This window comes from Trichosurus vulpecula, chromosome 4 (assembly GCF_011100635.1).
Source record: "Trichosurus vulpecula isolate mTriVul1 chromosome 4, mTriVul1.pri, whole genome shotgun sequence".
NCBI lineage: Eukaryota > Metazoa > Chordata > Mammalia > Diprotodontia > Phalangeridae > Trichosurus > Trichosurus vulpecula.
The window spans coordinates 29752282-29765665 of record NC_050576.1 but is presented as its reverse complement, the minus strand read 5'-3'; the positions used below and the strand labels follow the sequence as shown (position 1 = coordinate 29765665).

At 47.4% G+C, this 13384-nt stretch overlaps 1 protein-coding gene across 2 annotated transcripts in view; it reads left to right on the top strand.

Annotated features, from left to right (window-relative positions):
- The window catches only part of ELAVL4 (ELAV like RNA binding protein 4), a 136115-nt gene that overhangs the window by 106491 nt on the left and 16240 nt on the right, over positions 1–13384 (top strand). For both annotated transcript variants that reach the window (XM_036755356.1, XM_036755355.1), the window contains exon 3: positions 4094–4197. In XM_036755356.1, the coding sequence (XP_036611251.1) occupies positions 4094–4197 (104 nt within the window). The remainder of the gene's footprint in view (positions 1–4093; positions 4198–13384) is intronic.

The window sequence follows — 13384 nt, the reverse complement described above, 5'->3', positions numbered from 1 at the left end:
TGGCTCAGCCTCAGGAGCTTGGCAGGTAGAGGAGAAAGAACAAGGTAGGCAGGATGGCCCTGTGAAAAGGCTGACTCAGTGAGCCTGTTCAGGCCTTGCTTTTCTGTGTAGGTGTGTGGCACACCCCATCCTGATGATGGGGTGATGAAGCACCCACTGGTGCCTCCTGTCCCCTCTCAGATCCAATTTAAAGTACTCTTGGCCATGCAAGGCTGTCTTTCCAGTCTTCTTACACTCTGTGTAGTCTGTTTGTACCTAGTATACCACACTCCATTTCCCATCACCAGGTCTTTGCATTGCCCATCCTCCATGGGTGGAATACTCTCCCTCCCACCTTTCCTCCTCCAGTACTCAGCTTCAATCCCACCTTCCATAGGACTTCTTGGCCCTCCCAACTGCTAGGGCCTTTGCTTTGGAGCCCTTCTTTAATATGGATATGTCTTATTTATACCTAGTTGTTGCCTCCGAGGACTATAACCTCCCTGATGGCAGGGCCTGCTTTTGCTTTTCTTTGTATTTCCAGCACTTAGCTCAGCATTTGGCACATAGTAGGTGCTTTATAAATGCTTTTTGATTGCTGATTGAATATGTGTCTGTAGTAATAGGTGAATTGCTTTAAAGCAAAGGGGAAAATTAATTAATTATTAAAGATCCTTTTTACCTGGCTCTATAAAGCAGACAAACACATGTGTAGGAGCACATGTTCATGATAACTCCAGACTAAGCAGTGGGATATCCCAGCCCAGACCTTCTCGGGTTACCCTGAACAACCAGAGTTACTCTGGATCCTCCAGTGGATCATGTGCCTTTTCTTTGTGTGTCCAGGTATGGAGCCACATTTGCAGAAGACATATCCTAACCCTTTAAAGAAGTGAAAAATTTCCCTGCCTCTGGAACACAATTTGGAAGGAGTGCACAGTTCACCACTGGCATGGTTTTTGAGTATGTTAGCTGGAAGTTCTTATGATTGGGGCAGAAGAATTAGCCAGTCTGATGTGCTTTGCCTTATGTTTTCCAAGTCCTATCCCCCACCCACTCAACCCCTCCTCGAATGTTGAGTAAACTGGGTTTTTCCTTTGGTAAATGGTCTGCCTTGGTGGATGCTTGGTGAATGCTTGCTTGGTGATGTTGCATTGGAGCCATTGGTGGGTACCTGTCATATACCTCTGTTTGATGGCAGGTGGCAGCCTTTTCTTGGTGTTTCCTTACAAAATAGTGATTTCTTAGCTTCAGGGCAGCCCAGTGGTCTTCATGGAAAGGGCAGACTGGCCAAGCATATGGCAGCCAATATTCATCAGGTATCCCTGCTTGATCACCTCCAGTGGGCTCCCAAGGAGTTTGGATGTAGGAAGCAGGTGGGCCAACTTCTGAATTCCTTGCTCCTAAAGGTCTTTTGTTTCTGCAGGCTTTCCATCTTAGGGGCTTCAGATGGTCCCCACCTGAGAGCTTATGGGTGATTGACCTTCTATGAGAACTTGAAAAGTGAGGTGTATTTTTAATTTCCATGGATGTCTGCCTAATTTTAGATAGACTTCTGTCTTCCCCAGAAACAGATACCAGTTCCCTTGTTAGGAATTCTCCTACATAAATTCTCACTGGGGGTGTCAGGAGGGAACAAATTGTCACCTCTTTCAGGTGTTAAAGGTAAGTCAGGAGGAATTTCAGGAAGAGGCAGTTGTGGTGTTGTGGGTATTAATAAAGCGCTTTGGAAACCTTCAAGCACAATATAAATGTTATGCGTTATTTTTGTTTTGTTTTTGTTTTTAAGTGGCCAAGTATTTCTGGTTTTCCATCTTCTGATTTTATGATATTCTCCCCCCCCATCTCCTCTTCTCCCTCCTTCCCTCCCTCACCTGCTCCCTCTCTCCCTCTTCCTTCTTCTTTCTGTGAACTGGGTCAGAAGTGCTAGTTGTAGACCTGACCACCTTTCTAAGGTCGATACATTGGGTGAATGTGACCTACTGAGAAGTGTGTGCTTCAGGGGAACTCAATGGAAGTAAAGGATAATAACCTGGATGCCATTTAAAATAGCGACACGTTGTGTCTGGAACTGTCTGTAAGCACTTAGTCACTGAAAGGAAGCAAGGGTTTAAATAGAAAAGACGATAAAAAGTGTTTTGGTACACGATTCTCTTTTTTTAAATGGCTTCTGCTGTCTTCAAGGTAAAGTTAAATGAGAAAATTGCAGGATATAAGTGGATTTAATTAGATTGATGTAATCTGGCTGCATAAAGCCCAGACAAAATGAGAAGAAGCTGATGTTTTAAAACCAAAGACATCCAGGCCTTGCTCTTGTACTTTTCAAAATGGAGCCAGAGAAGGCTTTTGAAATGAACGAGAATCGTGTAATTGACAAGGGCATAGAGATCACTATTCACTGATGACATAGAGTGAATAATACATGGTGGGAATGCTTGAATGCCACACGGTTGTGGATGATATCCTGTGCCATGTCCCCTCCAGGACCCCCCCACTCCATCTAATGAAAGATATTCTTGGCAGATTGCATATACAACCATGTTCTTCCAAAGTCCAAGTAAAGAGGGAGAGGGAAAGGGTGGAGATGGGGGCAGGGGGCGAGTTTGACTGATTGAAGAGTGATGGGTGTGTGTATATGTATCTCTGTTTCTCTCCATGCTATATACATGTGTGTAATCTATAAAATATGTAGATACACATAACACATGTCCATACATACATGTATATGTGTGTGTGCATGTGTGTGTAAATGTTGCAGGGAAATGGCCTGACTGTTACGGAACTTGATGGCTTCTTGACTCTATGAACAGGTATCTTTCTTCAGCATTTTAAAAAACTGTTTTTTAAATTAGATTAGATTTTTTTCAAAATTTCATGATACAAACCCAGTTGTTTCCTAGGGCCCCCTCCTACTACCAATATCAACACAGACATTTACCAGCAAAACAGAAGCTGTTGAGCTGATTTTGGCTGCTGAAACGGGCTCTCATCAAGCAGCAGTGACAGGCTGTTTGGTCTCCCGTCAGCGTCACCGGCGCTCTGAAGGAGGCTTTATATAACCCTTCTTTCCTGGCATGCAATGTCCTTTCATTTCACTCATGGCGGCCCTGCCTGACGCCCACAGCGCCTGGACACTCGAGCCAGTTCTTGTGGCTGTCCTGCAGCCGTGCTGCTGAAAGGGAGGGAATGTCAAAGACGTAAAGTTTCCGAATGATATTTTTAGCTGATGACACATGGTGGAGAGAGCTGATGGGCTATTTATAAGCATTAGCATGGTTGCAAGCACATTATTGGGTTTGGAGTGGTTGCCCGGTTTTGGTGGTAGTGGTAGTTTTTCTTAATTAGGAACCCCACCATCATTTCCTCTCATTTCTCATTGCCCCCCCAACGTCTCCTTACAGAGCAGCCGAACCCCTCATTACAAATGGCTTTCGTTTTGCTCTTTGTACTGCACTCTTACTCCTTGACTCTGGTGGAATTTCAGGTGAGGGAGATTTTCTATAGGGTGAGTGGCGGAGCTGAGGGTACATGGCATCTGCTTCAAATTCTAGCATCATTTACTCTAGAAGCAGTAAACTAATTGAGTCCCTGCAGTGGAAAGGGTACTGAATCTAAAATCAGAGGACCTGGGTTCAAATCCCACCTTTGACATTTAGAAAGCTTTGTAACATTGGGCAAGTGACATCCCCTCTCTGGGTCCTACTGAGTTCAGCTTTACTATCAGAGGGTTGTACTAGACGGTGACCTTTCCATCCCTAATGCCATGATCTTTTGATAGGTTTTCCTTGTCAGGAATCTCTGTTCGTTGGCCTATGAACTCACGTGGCCAGTAAAACCAACCCATGGTGGTGCCTTCCATCTTGCATATGGAAGAGTGATGTCTGGTCTCTCAGTTCGCTGTTGTACCTTGTTGCGCTCTTTTATAGTATTAGGGTATTGTTCCCTCAGTTAGAGGAGTAATGGAGGAAGCTTTTGGAAACCTCCATGTTAGGAGTCACATTTGGCCATCGTAGTGGTCTGTAGTAATGGGTATGCTAATGTGCTCCTGATCCTGGGAATCTTGCCTTTCTCGCTAAAGATACTAAGTTCTCTTTTGTCTTTATTGTTTCAACAGGACAGAGTTTGGGGTATGGATTTGTTAACTATATTGATCCAAAGGATGCAGAGAAAGCCATCAACACTTTAAATGGACTTCGACTCCAGACGAAAACCATCAAGGTAAGAGAATGCCAGAGCTGTCAGTCTGTCCGTGTGCCTGCTCCACCATCTAAGCCCAGAGAGAACCAGAGCTCACACCCCCTCCCTGCTGACATAGTTGTGTGCTATCTCTTCTCCAAAATCAAGGCAGGTCCCTTGGCAGCTGGATGAGTGTTTTCATCATCACCCCCACCCCCACTCCCCTCACCCCCAGCCCAACTGCAACTTTTTCAGATTTTTATTTATAGACAAAAACATTAGCAAGAATTTTGAGCATTAGCAGGAATGGGGACGTTTAAAAACAACAACAACAGCCAGAGGTAAAGGAAAATTTCAGTGGGTTAAAACACTTGGCAAACAGCTGATGGAGGGTCTTGGCTTGTGGTAAGGTGAGAAGTCAAGGCCATCTTGGGATGGGAGACGTTGCCTCGCCAGGTTTTCCTCTGATTCTCCTTTTGTGCTAATGTGATGGGCCTGTGAGTGAGGATGAGCAGGAGAAAGGTGCCTGCCCCCTCTCCCCTGACCTCCATCCCTGGCCTCTAGCATGCTGGGTCCCATGCTGGCCAATGCCATGGTCTCCCAGGCTTTCTTGTTCAGAACACTGGGATCTGAAAAAACATAGGAACAAAGGAGAAATCTCTCCTGGAATGGGACCGCACGGCTCTTGATTTCTGACTAAAATAGGCTTAATCATCCCAGATCATAGAGGGTATCTTCTCTGAAGGATGGTCCAGTGAAGGGGGGATGGGGAGGGGAGGAAGGTAGTCTGATGGGGAAAAAGTGATCTTCTTTGGGCCTTTGGCAAGATATAGTGTTTTCAGGAGGGATTCTCCCTGCTCTTTGGGGAGCAGTTTTACTTTTCAAACTGAGTTTAGCTCAGACTTATTTTAAAAGGCACTTGCCTTGCCCAGACACACGGTGACAGGTATGGAGAGGCCCATCAAATTCTGGATGGCAGGAAGAACCCAAAGCTTTGGGCTTTAAAAAATCAAATAGCCCAGGAAGATACATGGACGGATTAGGAAGAGTTGAGTCAGTGCTTGATATGTGAGCTGTGGGAGGGTCTGGGCAGGTGTTCCCTTTTGAGAGGGAGCTCCTCCCATCTTCATAAGGCTGGTCAGTGCGCTCGGTTACCGTGCTGTGCTCTGTCTTTCTTCTAGGTACTTTCAACCTTAGATGCCCTGACTTTGAGAAAGGGTCCCACCTTCCCCAGCCCAGCTCTCTCTTCTCTTCACTTTCATCCCATCCCCATCTCCACCTCCGTACTCCTGAATTCAGTGACACCGGCCTCCAGACTATTCCATGAATGGGACACTCCATCTCTCAGCTCCAGGCATTTTCTCCGGCCATCCCCCAATGCCTGGAACACTGACCCTCATCTCTGCCTACTGCTTTCCCTGCTTCCTCAAAGTCCCAACTAAAATCCTACTTGCAAGACACCTTTCTCAACTCCTCTTAATCCTAGTAACTTCCCTTTCTTTAATCATTTCCTATTTATCCTGTAGATAGCTTGTTTGTATGCATTTGCTTGCTTGTCTGCCTCATTAGGTCATAAGCCCATAGAGGGCAGAGACCATTTTTTGCCTTTCTCAGTGAGCCTGGTGGTGGTTAGTGACAGACAATAACTTCCTTCAGTTCCCTGCCAGAAGACCCTTTGGCCCTAAGTTCCATTTTACGGATGAAGAAACTGAGATTTGGAGAAGTGAGAAGTTACTGACTTAACTGAGGTCACACAGCCACTCTAGGTAGCAGGCCTACAGACACTAAAATGTTTTCTCTTCCAATCCTCCATATGAAGATTCCATCAGATCTCAGTTTACAGAGCATCTGAGCCGGGGGGGACCTTTGGTGAAAATGGGGGCCAAGGGAAGGGACTTGCCTGTGGTCACACAAAGAGTAAGTAAATCTCTATAGAAATAGGCTAAATTCCTTGTCTGGGATGGTTCACCTTGGACAGTTTGGGGAGAGAAATACATGTGTGTGTGTGTGCGCGTGTGTGCGTGTGTTTATACATATATATATACACATATATATATATATATACACATATTTAGAGAGAGAGACAGAGAGAAAGAGAGAGAGTGTACACGTACAGAGAGATTAAGGGACTTCTCCTTTCATCTTGGAGCAAATCTCACTCTCCCTGGGCTTCAGTTTCCTCAATGAAAAGGGCAGATGATGTGACCTCTGGGGCCCCTTCCCACTTTAAATTTATATTCCTACAGTCCCTGAAGCTCCCGACACTGTGGGGGCTTTTCTGTCCCATAGCCACTAGGGCTCGAACCCAAGGCTTTCTGACTGTAAAGCTGGCTCTCTGTCCACTAGGCAGCCCTGCCCCTTGGTTATTATAGTTATGTAAATGGGAGGGGTCTTCAAGAGCTTCCAGCCACCCCTGCCTGCTCCCCCCAGTCCCTACGTCACGGTGCCTTACCTCTAAAAGTCGATTTGCACCACAAAATTAGCCTGGTGAGGATTTTGAAATTTATATTCACCAGGGTCTTAGTTGGGGAATTTCTTTAAATAATCACTCCTAATTTGGATTTTAAGAACAAATTAGATTATTTTAGAATTCTGTTCCAGAGTGGAGTCTTATTCCCTCAGATAGACAGGCGCCACACCCCCTCACAGAGAAATCACATTAATTCCCCACACTCGCGCAAGGATTAATAGGGTGTGTGTTCATGGGTGGGTGGCTGTGTACACACACGCACACACACTCACGCTTATCCACTGTCAAGAAAGGGATCTGTAAGGCATTTCTGAGCAGCGTAGGTCAGACTCAGCCTCAGATGACCTGTAGGCAATTCTCAGCTGAGTTACGCACCCTCAAGCCCTTTCCCCATTTTTCCCAGGTGAGTTAATGACCTGTATGACCCATGAAGTCCCTCTCAGGTTTGAAGGCCATATCCCATGATCCCAGTTATCTGGCCTCCTCTCTCCCTATTTCTTTAATAAGCTGGGGAGTGCAGTGGATAGAGGCCTGGATCTGGAGTCAGAAAAAACTGAGTTCAAATTCTGCCTCGGACACTTTACTAGCTGTGTGACCCTGGACAAGTCAGTTCACCTTATCTGCCTCAGTTTACTCATCTGTATGTAAGTTCAGATCATAGTGGCATCTGTGTCTCGGAGTTTTTGGAAGGTTCAAATGCGATATCATGTAAAGCTCTCTGAAGACTGTAAAAACTAGCTGTTATTACATTTATATAGCACTATGAGGACTGTGGAGCGGTCCATGTTGATGAATCAGGCCATGCACACATCCCTTCACTGGCCCGAATGCTTTTCTGGCGATGCCCAAGCCCTCGGCCTTGATGATCCCTCTTGCCTTTGGCTCCTGCTGGGACTCCTGCAGACTCCTACTTCCTCGGAGGCAGCCAGAGCAATCCAGCATGTTGCTTTCGCCCCTCAGTGTGTGTGTTAATTAAGCAAAAAAGAAAACTAGATGATAGTCTTTGCCTCTTAAGACTGTTTACCAGTTGTTTAGATTCATGGTTGCAATGGTGGGGAAACCTTGGGAAACATGGGCTTAACACCCACTGTGGCTTCTTGTGTGTTGGAGTTTTTATGGCTCTTCTGTGAGGGGGTGAGGGCGGTGGCAGGGTCTGGGAAGCCTCTCTGAGCATTTCTGTATCTGGACTTAAGTCTGAGTTGGGCCAGCAGGTGGTGGGAAAAGAAGGGTTTCTTACAAGCCAGCACGCTTCTTCTAGGGGCAGACAGTTATGGAGATAGATTAGTCCTTAGGCTTGCTGTAGCATTTTCATGAGAGCTTAGCATTGGCTAATCACCTCCCACCGTCTCCTTTGGGTACCCAGGAGGTTGTAAGGGGTAAACACCCCATTGGCCTATGGAAGTCCACATGTAGGCATGATGTTGGCACATTGATGGGAGAGTGGAGACACTTGGATTGATTAAAATAAGCAGATGTCCAGAGTAGTGAAGGGGGGGGAAAGGCAAGTCAAGTCAACTAGCTTTTATTAATTGGCTTCCTATGTTTCATGCACTGTGCTGGAAATACAGATACAAGCAAAAACAAAAAAATCCCTGTCCTCAAGGACCTTCCATTCTAATGGAGTAGTCAATACAACCCATAAAAGGGAGCTAAAAAACCAAGAGAGGAGTGTTGGGGAGAACAAACTGGAAAGTCTCTTCCGTGCAGGAGGTCATTACTGTTTGAGACCCTGACCGGAGATGGAGTATTGATGAGATAGGCTCCTTGCCCTCATGGAGCTTACAGTAAAGTAGGGAGGGATGATACATGCTCTAATAATGTATGACCATGTATGTGTGTAAATGCATGATAGATTAGCCAATAGCTAGCTGTCTTCAGACCCAGAAAGATCTGGGTTCAAGCCCAGCCTCTGCCACATGCCGGCCCTGTGACTCTGGATGGTGATCCAGGCTCCTCTCTAACGATTCTGGAAGGTGCCGCTATCGCCTCATTTCTCAGCCAGCTTGCCCCGGGATAAACTCATCTCCAGAAACCTCATCATCTCGGAGGTTGCTGCAAGCCTTCAGCGCTTCCTCAGTATCCTTACTACCTCTCTCCCCTGATCGGAGGGCTGGAGGACAGAACAAAAAGCTCCTCCCGGAGCCTTCCTTTATAGAGGGCTCAGGAGTTCCAGCCATCTCTTCATTTCCTGCCAGCTACTCTACTTGGTTTTGACTCCTCCGATGTGCCAGGTAGCCTCTGATGCTGCCCTCCCAACCCCCTTTTAGTTTTCTTTTATGACTTGTCTTCCCCTATTAGACTCTAAGCTCCTTAAGTGCAGGCAATGTCTTTCTTTTTCTTATTTGTGTTCCTAGCCCTTAGCATAGTACCTGGCATATAATAGGCGCTTAATAAATGTTCATCGGTTATTGACTAAAAAGGAATGAGAGTGTGCAAAAGAGAGTGGTCTAAAGCCATCCTGGTGAGGCCGAGTAGATACTGACTGCTCCATCAGGATGGAAGTTCCTCGAGGGCCGGGATTCTCTTTCTTTTTACTTTTATTTAGATCTCCAGTGCCTAGCAAAGTGCAGGACACATAGTAACTGACTGGACTTTTCTTCCCTCTACGTCGGCCCAAGTGACTTCATCATCCCATCGGTGGACTGGGCTTGAGGTCAGGAGATCTGAGCTCAGAGCCCACCTCTTACACTTGACTGTGCAGTCACAGCAGAGTCATGTGACATCTCATCGCCGAAGCTTCCTCTGCTGTAAAATGGGGAGATGATAATATTTTCAGTGCTGCATTGTGAGTAGAAGTGCCATGTAAATGTGGGTTATTATTACCAGTGTGTGGGCCTGAGGGAGATGGCATTCGAGTCGGGTATCAGAGAGGGAAGAGAAATCCAGCAGAGAGAGAGAGAGCTGGGGAAGGCATGGCAGGCACGAGGAACAGCCCGCTCACAGGTTCGCAGGTGGGGCTGGAGCATAGATTACTGAGAGGGCAGGAGGCTGACACGAGAAAGGAAGGGCTTTGAATGACATGCACAGAGTTTAAATTTTGTTTAGCTGGGTAGTGCAGTAGCTGGAGCTGTGGACCTGGAGTCAGGAAGGTGTAGATTTGAATCTTGCCTCAGACACTTACGGTTTGTGTGACCCACTAAGCCTCTTCTTTGCCTCAGTTTCCCAATCTGTAAAATGAAGATACTGATGCCCTACTTCAGGAGGTTGAAAAGAACAAATGAACTGGTATGTCGAGCATTTCATAGATTTTAAAGGGCTTATAAATGTTAGCTATTATTGCTGTTTGGGTTACTTAGTAAACAGTTGGGAGCCATTGATGGGTCTTGAGGAGGGGGGTGACATGGCCAGATCTTCAGCCTGTGAAGGATGGTTTAGTGGTCAGAGAAAGCGCATGCATGAGCAGACCGGTTACTGAAGTATTGCAGCAGTTTAGGCAGGTGACAGGGAGGCCCAGAATTCATGTGATGGGAACAGAGAGGAGGGACTGGCAGTGGGAGATGGTGGTGGTGCAGTTGGCAGCAGGCCTTGGTAACTGAATGGACAGCGGCAGTGAAGAGCCATTGGGAAAGTGGAGGGGACCCCAGAAGCTGGGCCTGGAACTCAGGCAGAGAGGCTTCCCTAGAGATACAGATTGCAGCCAAGGGAGAGTGTAGAGAGAAGAGGGCCGAGGGTAGATCCTCGAGGGATGCTCGTATTGGGGGCTCAGGAAGAGAGTGAGGAAACAGGTAAGAGAGGAACCAGGAAATTGGCTTGTCTGAAGCTGAGGAAAAAGAAGGCGTGGTCAGCACTGTCCATGCCATGAGGTCTAAGAAAAGGCCGTTGGATTTGGTCCTCTGCACCCTTCAGGATCACCACCTTGGGAGAAGGGCAGGTGGCTGGGGCGTGACAAAGAGAGGACAAACCAGATAGCCAGATGGTGAGGAGTTTAGGAGGGCGTGGGTAGTGTCGTGATGGAAGCATCGGGCATAGACATTTTTTTCCCCAAGAAACTTAGCAGTGAAGGGGAGGAGAGAGGTGGAACCGTCTAGTTGGATGAAGTAGATATGTCAAGGGAAGGGTTATTTTGGGCATTGGGGAGACCTCAGCATGTTCGTAGGCTGCCTTGAGAAGGAGTTGGATATGCATGGGGTGTGGGGGTGGGGTGGGGGGAAGCTCCGGGTGCAGGCTGAAGGAGGAGGGGCAGGGATCCCCTCCTGCTGGGGCCAGGGCGGAGGAAGAGTGGGTGATAAGCGATGCTTAAAAGTTTGCAGGAATGGAGCCCAGAGCCAGGAAGCTTGATACAGATGGTCTCAGTCTCCTAAGTGAAGCAAGAGGAGATGCCGGGTGGAGGATGGGCGTTAGAAGGAGGAAGAGTTGGCCCTAACAGATGCTCTGGGAAGTGAGAGAGGGAGGCGATAAGGACAGTGTTTGGGAGCTGAGGATTATTCACCTTGGTGTTCAGAGGCCAGAACTAGGAACAGAGGGGGAGGGGAGTTAAAAGCAGATTTCACCTTGATGCTAATAAACTTGAGCGGGCCCAAAGGAGAGTACACCACCCTGGGAGCTCTTGGGCTCCCTGTCACTGAGGGGCTCCAACGAGAAGGTGGAGGATGCTTGATGTTACCATCTGGGACTTGTGCCCAGAGAGAGGTTGGCTGGGTGACTTCTAAAGGTCTGACAACTCAGGCACTTTGGAAGTAGAGATAGGAGTGATCACTGGTTCAGAAGCTGGGTCACAGAAAGTGTGTTTTAGGGATGGGGGGACCTGCACATGCTTGTAAACAAATGAGGAGGAGATACTGAGGATGCTTGGGAGATGGGATGTAATTAAAGCTAGGTCCTAGAGGAAACCACAGGAATGAGATGACAAAGAGATGAAGCTTCAGAGAGGAAGAGACTTTTTCTGTAGAGTGAGAGAGGCCAGATTATGGGGAGTAATGTAGAGGGTTAGGGGAGTTGGGAAGTTCATAAAAAAACTCATGGGATCAAAAACTAAAGAAGGCCCCAGTGGCCATCTAGTCTAGGGATGAGGACCCTGCATCCTCGAGGCCACATATGGTCCTCAAGTACAACCTTTGACTTCACAAAACAAACTCCCGCAATAAAAGGATTTATTCTGTAAAACTTGGAGTTGTTCAGAAGGCCACACCTGACAGTCTAGGCCACATGTGGCCTCAAGGCCCCAGGTTCCCCACCCCGCTCTACTCCTAAGTTTAGCTTGGATGCAATTAGGAATTAAGGAGCCATCTAAGGTTCTTGGCTAGGGGTAACATAGCATTTATGAAAAGTTAGACTGGCAGCAGTTTGCAGAGTACACTGAATAGAGGGAGAAAATGGAGTTAGGGGGACGATCCTGGGGATGGGAATGGGATGTTGTGGGGGATGAGCCTGGAGACTAGACCTGAGCTTCACAAAGGAGGGGTTATGTGCAGTGAGGTGAGAAGGGCATTGTGGGGCCTGAGGCCCAGGTCCCAGACTGAAGGCCTCTGCCTCAGCTCCTCCGGGGTAGGCTGCCACGTGCTGTGGAGCCTGCTTTCTTTTCCACCCATGTTGGACGATGCTGTCTCACTTTCCTGTCTGTCTCTTGCCTTTCTCCACAAGGGTTGAAAATGAGGACCATGATGATGGCCTTTTTCTAGCACCAATTTGACTCCACTCTCCCATAGCCGTGTCCATAGTTCACGATCTAGCCATACGGTAAACGTCCCTTTCTCTTGCCCTGAAGTGCCAGTGCTTCTGTCTCTGACCCGTGCTTAATGCTTCCTAGAGAGCCAAACTTCTGCCCATGGGTATTTCTCCAGGAAAAGACAAAGCTCTCCTGCCCTCTCCCCTCTAGCCAAGGCTGGGCCGGGGTGGGGGTGGGGTGGGGTGGGGGGGAGATAAGGGACCAGTTTCATTGAAAGCTAGGCTTGGAAGATGGATGCCTGAAGGGTCCCAGAGGAGACCTGACAAGGCCAAGGGTAGCACCAGCCAAATCTAGGGGTGCTCATAGGGCTTTCTCACTCTTCCCCACCCCTCTCCTGTGGCCGTGGGGTAGGTAAAGGGCCGTTCCTTCCCTTGAGATGTGCGGTGCACAAAGCTTTGGTTGATGGAGACCCAAGATGCAGGCCCTGCCCTCAGGAGGCTCACAGTCCAGTTGGGCAGTAATTAGACACGAGCGCAGACAATAAAAATGTTTATCTCATCAACACAGTAGTAAAGCATGAGTCCAAGGGACTAAAGAGGAAACATACTCCTACCTCCTGCCAGAGAAGTCGTGGCCTGCAGATGAACGAGCCATGCATTTTTGGAAGTGGCCAGTGTGGCCATTTCTTTTGCTGGACTGTATGCATTTGTCTAGAGGGCTTCCTTTGTGCTTTTAAAAATGGTCGTTTGGGGGTGCAGTGGGAGGGAAAGTGAATAAATTACTGTATAAATGAATAATTTTTTAAAAAACTTAATTAATCATCATCGTAAACTACAGACATTGACATAGTCCTTTATATAAACAGCTGCACATTTGAGCTCAATCCCCGTCAAGTAGCTGTGGCAGATATTAGAATGCCCATTTTATAAATGAGGAAATAGAGGACCAGAGAGGTTTAGCAACTTGCCCACAGTCACAGAGCTATCTCGGACCTTTCTAATTCTAAGTCTTAGCACTCGTTCAATTCCATCTTCTGTGTAGGGACAGGGAGGATGAGGGGGCACCTGCACGTGTAATCCCTGCTGGAGAAATACAGAGATAGAGATAGCAGAGTCCCAGCCCTTGGCCTTCCAGTCTTGAAGGGAAAAAGATAT